The sequence below is a fragment of the Erigeron canadensis genome, chromosome 1, assembly GCF_010389155.1.
Source record: "Erigeron canadensis isolate Cc75 chromosome 1, C_canadensis_v1, whole genome shotgun sequence".
Lineage (NCBI taxonomy): Eukaryota > Viridiplantae > Streptophyta > Magnoliopsida > Asterales > Asteraceae > Erigeron > Erigeron canadensis.
In genome coordinates, this window is record NC_057761.1 from 30,562,198 (window position 1) to 30,573,133 (window position 10,936).

Consider the following 10,936-nt stretch of genomic DNA (forward strand, 5'->3'; position numbering starts at 1 on the left):
ATCGTACACTAACCATCCACCACAAGTACCCTTTATCCCACAACCAAATGACCCCCGTTATGCTTAATTCATGGCAGCTTATTATGCTTCACTTGCCGCTGTACAACCCCCTAATTTCTACCATGGGGGGTCATCGTCAGCTGCAAAATTTCAACAACGCGATCAACACTCGTTTCCCACACCACCATGTAACCCCACACCAGAATCTTCTCCCACGCCCGAATCTGTTCCCACCCCAATCCATTCTTGAAGCACAACAAAAAAAGGGTCGGGTCAAAGTCATGTCCAAACGCACCAAGAAAAGCAAACAACCAAAAGAACCTGCTGCAAACTCGTCAAATTGGACCGAGCTTGAGATGAAAGTTTTCACTGAGTGTTGGATCGATGCTACAGAAGATCCATACGTCGGCAAAGACCAATCTGTTGATTCTTTTTGGGGGAAAATCATAGATAAGTACAATGCAAGATTCCCCAACAACCCAAGAAACCACAATCAGATAAGTGGCAAGTGGAGAAAGAGAACAAATATGTCAAAGTTCAACGCAATTTGGAAAGGCTATGATGGTCATCGGTGCAGTGGTGAGAACGATGCCCAAGTAATGGAGGAAGCGCGTTCAGAGTACTTTACTCAAACCAAAACTCAGTTTACCATGTACGAGTGTTGGTTACTTGTGAAAGATAAGCCAAAGTTCTTCGCTCCATCCGGTCATGATGTTCTGGGGCGAAGCTTGCATAAAAGGAAAAACGTTCTTAATGTTGTTGATAGTGAAGATGAGGAGGAGGAGGGGACCCAATTCGCGCCGGTGGACCTTGGTGATAATGACTTCTTCGGTCATGATACTTATACGCGCCCCCCTACTAAGTCAAAGGCATCACGAACATCTGCTTCTTTCGATGCGGGGTCTGCTCGTTCTTCAGCTTTCGACCTAGCCGCCCGACTCGACTGACTTAGGTGTAAAAAAGAGACGGTGTTGGATGAACAACAAATATCTTTGGCTGCCATTCGTGAGGAAGAAAGGAAGCGCACCATGTATACTGCTCTTTCGTTCATAGACAAAACAGAATGTGATGATGAGGAGAAAAATTACATCAAGGAAGCCAAGAAGAAGCTCATGGCGGAGTACAAAGACTTCCTTTTCGGTCTCAATTAGTTTATGTTTAGTTTAAAAAAATAAAAATGTCGTTGTGTGGGTTTTTTTTTTTTTTCCTTTTTTCATTTTTAGGTTGTGTGGTTTATTTTATTGTAATCTTTTTTTTTATGTTCTAAATGTATTTGCATTTTTATTTATAATGAACTTGTGTGTTTTGTTAATAATTTGTGTTAATGGACTAAAAATGTATTTTATTAATAGTTTAGAGGGTTAAAAGTATAAAGTTTAGATAAATAGGTAGAATTAAATAATTGGTGGGTCGAAGACTAGTCTTTGGTGGATGAGTCCATTGGGTGCATTTTGGGGGGATTAGTCCTTGGGAGTGTTTTTTGCTGATGTAGTGCTGACTGAGACTAATCTTAGGTGGATTAATGCTTACCATTGGGGAGCCTCTAACAGTATGTAAGAGGCTTTATTTTTGGGAAAAATGGTTACTTTAGTTTAGCGAGGGGTAGTTTTGAAATAAAAACAAGACTATAAAACAAACGATCGTTAAACAAACCTCCATAAAGTGAAATCCAATGGATTTTTTTGTGAAAGTACAGCAAATGAAAAACAAAACATGTCGAGTTTCTCCCCCTATACTTCATACCTCCACCTCCATTTTGTGACCACGCCCTATTTGTTGTTTTCAACCCACCCGCCTGTTCATAGGATTTGACAACATGGTCCCATTTGAGTATCTGGCCATGACATTTTTTAATCTTACCCACACCCGCCTTGAAAACAACGTGACCTCCCCTACTCAAAAAATTCGTTTGACCCATCAATTTTTAACTCTCTTTAGGAAGAATGTTGAAAGGTAAAATGTACCGTATCTAAAAGCAATGATATTGTGATCAATCATACTTGTTTGAAACACATATATAATAGATAAAAATGAAACTGTATAGAAATGTTAAACCGTTCTTAACAACGTATATGTTTTTTATTTGGTTTTCAAGACCAATAGAATTATCTTTCCGTTTTGTGTCCATATTTTCTGCATTTGTTAGATAATTAGATTGGTTAACATAAATTTGTAAACTTTGTATCTAAGCAGTTGTTTGTCATTATAAAATTTCTCTCTACATATAAAACATTTAAAAATGTATTTAGACATTTGTATGCACTAAAAGTGTCCATACACAATGCATAGTGGTTAAGGCTGACAATTTTGACACGGAACCTGTTAACACGACACGACACGACACGACACGACCTGTTCTTAACAGGTTTCGTGTTTGACCTTAACAGATTTCGTGTCTTAACAGGTCCGGACCTGTTAAGACCTGTTAAGATTCGTGTCTTAACAGATCCGGACTTGTTAGGACCTGCTAAGACATGTTAAGATTATACATATATATATAAAATACCAAGAATTGATATTATGATTTGATATATGATTTTTATAAGGTAAGATGTTCATGAACTTTTGTATTGTAAAGATTATTGTCGCTATAAAATAGTTGAGATTTGTAAGAGTTTTTGTATCCTTAAGTTTTTTTTTTCAATATTAGTCAAGAATTTTATAATATACATGTTAACAGGTTCCTTAACAGGTCTTAACATGTGCACCTGTTAATTTTCGTGTCGTGTTCGTGTTTGAAAAAAATGACACGATTAGTTAACAGGTCGTGTTCGTGTTTGACTTTAACAGGTTCGTGTCTTAACAGGTCCGTGTCTTAACAGGTTTCGTGTGACCTGTTATGCCAGCCTTAATAGTGGTGAATAACTTTTCTTAAAAAAATAAATTATAGTTTATGAAAATACAGTAACTTTAGTTTGTACATCAAAAAATGATGGTGGCCAAAGCGCAGGTTATAGATTGCCTAAGATATGAATATATAAAAGGAGATCCTTATTTTAAGAAATTATTTGTTTTTTAGAACGGTGAAAACTCCTAAATTTTATATCGGATCACATATTTTTTTTGCTCATTCACATGTGAAACGTTATAAAAATATATGTTGAAGAAGAATGTTTTTTTCAAAACCTTATATATAGCCGTTTGTCACATTTAAACAGAAAACGTGAACAAATTCATTCACAAGTTCACAAAAGGCTATTTTGAAGGTTTCCTTCAAAAAAATTCTTCAACAACATACATTTATATATTATTTCACATGTGAATGAACAAAAAAAACATGTGAACAAATATATAATTTAAGAGTTCTCATGGTTCTTAAAAAAAATTGTTCTCAAAATAAGGAAACTCCATACTAAAAATATGATTGTTAATATTGCTAAAGTATTTGATAACGATCATTTTTTTTTTGAAACGACAAACTTTAAAAATAACATCTTCGGCAAGACATCGAAGATGGAAAGAAAAAACAATTACAACAATAAAGACGGGCTCATGCCCATAAGTGCCGAGGAATAGAAACCTTATGAGAGCGAATGAAAATCCAAGAAAAAGAAGTCGTAACAATCGAATGAAATATCTCACTGATAGAAACCTACCTCCCCTTAAAGACGATATGCATGGTTCCTTTTTTCCACAATGGTCACCACCAAACAAACGAAATTGCTTCAATAATGTTTTTATATCTTCTTTGGTAGCTGGACTGATGAATCCAATCGACCAGCACGTTAGGACTATCACATGGAATTTCCACACGAATCCATTTTTTAAAAATACCAATTTTTTTTAATAAATAAAGACCACTGTCAGACAAGGTCTTATTAAATGAAAACGTATTAAATCATAATATACGAAACCCAAAAAGTATACTTTTTAGGAAACGATTAGCTTGTAAAAATATCTTTTCTACATAACTATTATGATTATCAATATTAGTTGTTTATGATAAATATATATAATAATTTGAAAGAAAATAATTTTTTCATAAATAAGAAAATAATTTTTTCATAAATAGTTACACTATTAATGTATTACACATTTACATATTCAAATGGAGAAAACTTTTTTTTAAACCTTTCTTTATTCTTCTAATAAAAATCTTTATTCCCACAATGAAAAATCTATTTCAAAATTAATATTTCGATGATAAGTGGACTTTCAAATAATAAGCTTATAACAACGAAAGTAATATTTGTATTTATTTCCTACTTATTTTTTCTTAATCTATACTCCCTTATAAAACATACTGGACATCCATTTAAATTGTGAAAAATTACATTTTACTAAAATTACATTACAAATTTGAGTGTTGTCTCCGTCCATGCAGAAAATTGTTGTTGTTCGCTACCACCACGCATGGGACGCCTCCAAGACCAGCATTAACTTCGAGATTGTGTTTGCTGCTTACTTTTTTTTTTTTTTAGAACAGCAAGGGTCGGATCACGGGTTTCGGGACTGGATATCGTGGACCTATCCAATCCCCTCCCCCACACCCGTCCCACCCGGTAAGAGCTCCACGAAAGCCAGGACAAAGTCCACTTCAAGCGCATATAGCCTTGGAAATCTAGAGGCAAGCAATGCCTTCTAACCAAATATCTTTCCATAAGCGAACTTTATTGCCATTTCTGACTCGTAAAGAAAGAACAAATTCTGGTAAGGAGCTGCGCATATGTGTCGTGAAGAAAGAAGAGCATGTTTTAGACCATATACCATTCCCTTTGCCTTTGAACGACATTAAACAATCTTGTCCATGCATCTCCGAGACAATCCTCGACCATAAGGACTCATTGTTCACTAACGCTCTCCACCTCCATTTATATAGAAGTGCAAGATTTAGAGCTTCCAAGCTACCAATACCAAGTCCCCCAACATCCTTAGAAGACATGGCTGTTTTCCAGTTTACCCACACCAGATTCTTCGTGTCCTTTGGTTTTCCCCAAAAAAAATGAAGATCGCAACTTTTCTAATTGATTGTTGATCAATCTTGGCATTTTGATAACGATCATATAAATTAATAATATGTATATCAAGAATATATATGTATTTTTTTTTAATAAAAAGTATATAGATAATTAATATATAAAGTGATATAAATACAAATATATTGTTTTTGACATATGCGGATCGGATATCACCACGAAGGATCTAGGCTATTTTGTCTTAACCGAGTATACGTTAAAGGGTCCTCTCACCCAATACCTTATAAAAGGAACACATACAGTATCATTTGTTAATCCGTATGAAGACACGACAATTAATAAAAGTAAAACCATTGCCTCTTGTTGTTTTGAGCCTAGGTCTCCCAGGAACAAGTCTTTTAACTCTTTATTGAAGAGTGCTATCAACCCAATAACATAATACAAATCTTTAATATTAAGATAAAGGAAAATACTAAATGAAGCCCTTAGGGCTTTATTTAACGTGTATAAAAAAGTTGTACGTTTTCATATCAAAAGCCCGTCCTTGAATTTTATGCTAAGTGTACAACTATTTAATGCACCTTAACAAAAACCCTAAAAGATTCGTTTAGCAAAATCCTAAGATATATAGAAAGTATTAAACCTTACAATAATTAAAACATTCCCAAATTAGATTATATAAGGTAAAGTAGATGTAAATCTAGTAATTAATAAACTATATAAACCTTGTCGGGGTATCGAAGTAAGTAGAACCATTTACACTCTTAGTATTAAATTTCAACATCATATCCTTTTAAACAAAAAGCGATTCTGATCGATGCGTTTTATTTTATTTAATACTAAAGTAAATATTAGTACAAAATTAAGAAATCATAAACGTCTAACCAAGGAGTTAATTAAATAAGAAATAATACAAAAAGATTTAATACAGTTTAATATAATTGTTTTCCCCGACATTCAAAAGGTAAAAATATTTTTAATGGCCCAGTGGAAATGAATATAGCAAGATGGGCCCAGATAGAAAATATTAAAAAAACATTAGGGAGTACGAGGTTCTTATGGTCTATATTGTAGGCGACGTGGTCTCTCCTAAGCCTTTCTATCTTCATTAAACAAATCAAAAATGTTTCTTTTCAGAAGGTATCCATAAAATTTCGTTTAATATCGAAATTGCCATTTTGTAATTAGCTCAGCCCAATAGAGGCCCAACCAACTTGAAGGCCTATTACTGGTTAAAGGATGGAACTGTGAACCACTAGTAAAGGTTCTTCTTATTGTGAAGAAGTCATGTCGTAAGAAAAAAAAGTAATTGGATGAAAACTTCTTACAATATTATGAATTTTGATCGATTTATGTGAAGTGGACGTCTTGTATAAGTTTATAGACTAGTTGAGTCATAGGTTCCAAATGTGTCGGAGATGGTTAGAAAAAACTATCGGAAAAACAGTCTCAAAGTTTTTTCAACAACCAATTAAATAATATAGAAATATAGTGTATGTGAAAACTCAAAAACCGGAGAAAAATCATAGACCTTCAAAAAAAAAAAATCTTTATATGAAAAACAAAACAAAAAAAAATTCCATTGTTTGAAAAACTAGTACAATTGTATAGTGTAATATCTTAACCCACCCTTAACCAACATTCACACCCTCAAAAAATAATACTTAATTAAAAAATGTATGTTGATTTGGTGCACTTTGATATCAACGTTTAGGCCTCTTTTATCATCCAAGAGGCACCCTCCTTTTACTTCATCCATCCATGTGAGAGAAAAACTCCAATTTATGTTTTAGCCAAAACCAACAAAATGCTATATAGAGATAAATATAGACCAATTCGGCAAAGGCGTGGTCTGTAAAACATGAGATGCTATATGAACTTAGATTTCTGACATAGCTAAAATAACAAAATGTTACACCGGATCTTCGCTTTCATTGTTTCTTGAAACCAACATGGTTTTTTTTATCGGGAAACGATAAATGTACCACATAAAGTGATAAATCTACCACAACCTACAAATTTCACTGCATACTGTACAAATATATAATGCGCAGTTATGGTAATTTCATTAAAAGTTGTGGTACAAATATCAGTTCCTTTTTTATCAACTAAAAAGTAAGTTGTTATTTTGGACAATATACCATAAAGTAAAATGGATTTTGTAATCTCTTTGGAAACGAAATACTGTATATGCTATAGATACCTTGCCTAATAATTGACAATAGTTATGTTCATAGCTGTTATTTATGGTTGCTTTAACTTGAGTAGTCCAATCCACTACTGGTTAGCTATTTAAACTGCAATGTTGTTTCATCATCCCAATTCAACAATCTTGGCCTTCTGGCACACATTCTTAGAGTTGAAAGTTGAAACTAAATTGAAAATTTACCAAGATCAATATCGATTGCTAGACATTCTAAGTACTCGAAAACATTATATACTTCCATAAATATGAAGAACCAGTAAGTATTGTTTTTTTTATCCTCAGCATGTCATGGTCTAAAATATATGAACTTTGGTTTGGTTCTAATAGCTAAATAGCAGCAACACAATGGTAAAAAAGTGTATGTAACTCGTTTTGACTGGTAAGCTAATTTTAGTGTTCTTTTTGCCATATTCCGACCAAATGGATTACTGCATCAAAGTTCAGAACTTCAGATAATCCACTGATAAATTACCATATACAGTACTTAAGGCTGTAAGAAAATTACAAAGCGGAAACACTGTTTTGATAATGATAAAAAATGTTATATGACCATGTACCTATTCTCCAATCCAATCCAATCCAATCATCTAAACATCATCAAAAGTCCAAAAATGAAAGGAGCCCCAGACAACCAAATGATGCATTTATCTAATGAAGCAGGCTAACAACATGCTAAAAAGCAAAATCCAGACACAAACAAGCTAACCTGGATTTAATGTAATTTCCGCAAAAAGATCGAAATCCACGAAGTAACTTTGTTATATATTCACTGCAAAAACAAACGCTTCGACAACAAAAACAAAATATGAAAAGTATGCTTCTGACCGAGATCGTATTTTGCAAACGAAAAAATAAACCCCCCAACTACACTATATAGGTAGAATTTTCAGAGTACAGTTTGCAACTTTGAATGCGAAAGTTAAATACAGTCTATTATAGATGTCATTTCCTTTCTTATGCAAACCCTATTAGGGTTAGAAATAAGTTATGAACCAAGAACCCTACAGTAGCAGAAAAAACATACAAACACCGTAGAAAAAAGTTGACCAACAGGAAGGTCAATCCCAGGCTGAATTATGAGGGAAAATTTCAACTCACAGCAGTTGAGCAATGAAGAAATTAAAGCAAGAAAAATGGTCTTTATTCAGTTTCATGTCGATTACCATAGACAGAACTGTTGTGGAACAGATACATCATACATGGCAAGATGACAATTAACAAACATGCTGCAAGCTTAATTTACAAAGACGAAATGTGATAGTCTATAGAAAGAACTCGTATTAACTTTTATATATTCACTAAAAAAGAATATAACAAATACGGCGATAAGTGTAAGAAAACTGAGATGATGAGACTATACATAAATCTTACGCAGCAATTAGTATCAATAATTTAAGGAAAAAAGGAATCTCATGAAACAAGTTTACAGGTCCAATCTAAAACCTACCAATAATCACCACAAGAACAAGATCCTTGATGAAAATGATGAAAACGATTTGTGTCTCTTAAAATAATCTCTCTGTCAACCACCCGTGAAATAAACTTGAAAGCAGAATGACAATCACCACACACTCTGATGTTCTTCTTAATCCTAATGGTAGACCCTGGTGGCGTCTTTAAGAGTGCAAACGCCAAAGCAAGTTTTTCACTGTGATATTGCAACTTTGCTTCTCTTTCTTGTTCATCAACAAACAAAACAACATGACTGGTGTCCGGAACATACCCAATTTCCATAATTTTTTCACCAATCTTTTCCCACATTTTATGTATCTCATCTTTTAATGGGTGAAATTCATCATTAGCCACAAACATGTGTACAGAATTTTCGATCTCCACCCAACTGCAAGCGGGTTCCTTTTTAACCCCAATTTCTTTCATAAACTTTCTAACTTTTGATGCCTCATTCCATTTACCACCAGCTGCGTAAATATTATAAAGCAAAATGTGGGTTCCTGAGTCATAAGGATCAAGTTCCAACACACGTTCAGCAGCATAAGTGCCTAACTCCATATTTTTATGGATTCTACAGGCACCAAGCAAAGCACCCCATAAGGCTGCAGTGGGTTCAATCGGCATTTCTTTAATGAAACTTACAGCACGATCAAGTTGACCGGCTCGACCAAGCAAGTCAACCATGGTGGCATAATGAGAAATTTCGGGTTCTATTTTATATTTTCTCATCATTTCAAAGTAATGTTGACCTTTCTCCAAGAGTCCACCATGACTACAAGCAGTGAGAACACATAAAAAAGTTATCGCATTTGGTATGATTCCAGTTTTCATCATTTTCTCAAAAAGTTCTAGTGTTTTAAGTCCTAACCCGTGTTGTGCATATGCAATAAGCATAGAGTTCCACGAAACCACATCTGGTTTAACAAGCCTATCAAACACACGTATAGCATCATCAAAGCTACCTGATTTTGCATACATATCAAGAAGGGTGTTGCCAACGTAAGCAATAAGCCTAAGACCCGATTTGAGCAAGTGCGCATGGATCCATTTCCCTTGCTCCAGTGACCCAGTGCTCGCACAAGAACTAAAAATGCTCGTATAAGTAAAATGAGTCGGCTTATACTCCTCTCTTTGCATCTTTCGAAAAATCAGGATCGCTTTATCTCCCTCATTCATCCTAGCATGTGCACCAATCAACGAATTCCACGAAACCTCATTCTTATCCAACATCCGATCAAACACAAAATACGCTTCTTTCATCTTCCCAAACCTACAATACAAATCCAAAACCGTACTCCCAACATAAACATTCGATTCATACCCGTACTTCAAACAATACCCATGAACCTGTTCCCCTTCCCTTTCATCACTTCTCGCCCCAGCCGCCTTCAAAACACTAGAAAACGTAAACTCATTCGGCTTCAACCCAACCCTAAGCATCTCCGAAAACAACATAACCGCATCACCCGCCTTATCATTCTGAGAATACCCAGTAATCATAGCAGTCCAAGACACCATATCTTTCACAGGCATTTCATCAAACACCTTACGTGCATCATCTAAATAATCGCATTTCGCATACATATTCAAAACACAATTCTGTATCACAACAAGATGCTTATATCTTGACTTGTTAAAATGATAATGAACTAATTTCCCTTCATTAATTTTACCTAATAGGGTACATTTATTAAGCAATTGGGTGTACAATTTAGCATTTAGTTGTAATAAACCTTGATCAATTAAATCTAATATATATAATCCATTATTATCATTTGGGGATTTTTTTAATAAATCAATATGTGAAGATGGATCAATTTCTTGTATTGTTAAAGACTGGTGAGAAGATAATGGGGTTTTACTGGAGGATTTAAGTAATGAAATGAATCTTCCATTTTTAATATTCGTAATAAAGATTGGATTTTTGGTATTCATGTGTGTATATACTCCGTATTACATATGAGATATAGCTTTGTGAAAAGAAGGCTGCATAATATAGATATAAGTGTCACAAATGGTATTTGTGGTTTGTCACTTTAGCGTTTTGTCTTTTGTGTTTTTCTTTCCGTTGCTACTGGTCTCTGGCTTTTTTATTTTCATTGTCAGAAGCCCATGTCACTAACTTCTGTTAAAAATGGCCGTTAAAAAGCTTCACATGCTAGCCACACGAGGGTATAATCGTCCGTTTTACAACCACAGGGACTATACGTGATAAAAGGAGATATATATGTATACACTTTATACATTTTTATACATTATAATAATAATAATATATATATTGAGAGAGAAAGAGATACACTTTGATTTCTTCACCAAAACTTGTTTCAATCTTCAATCTTTTATTCTTTTATATTTTCTCAAA

At 34.1% G+C, this 10,936-nt stretch overlaps 1 protein-coding gene across 1 annotated transcript; it reads right to left on the reverse strand.

Moving 5' to 3' along the window:
• Positions 1-8,401: 8,401 nt before the first annotated feature.
• On the reverse strand, positions 8,402-10,509 carry LOC122589642 (pentatricopeptide repeat-containing protein At3g24000, mitochondrial-like). The gene has a single exon (XM_043761961.1). The coding sequence runs from the start codon at positions 10,507-10,509 to the stop codon at positions 8,566-8,568; it is 1,944 nt and encodes a 647-aa protein (XP_043617896.1). The 3' UTR covers positions 8,402-8,565.
• Between the last annotated feature and the right edge of the window lie 427 nt (positions 10,510-10,936).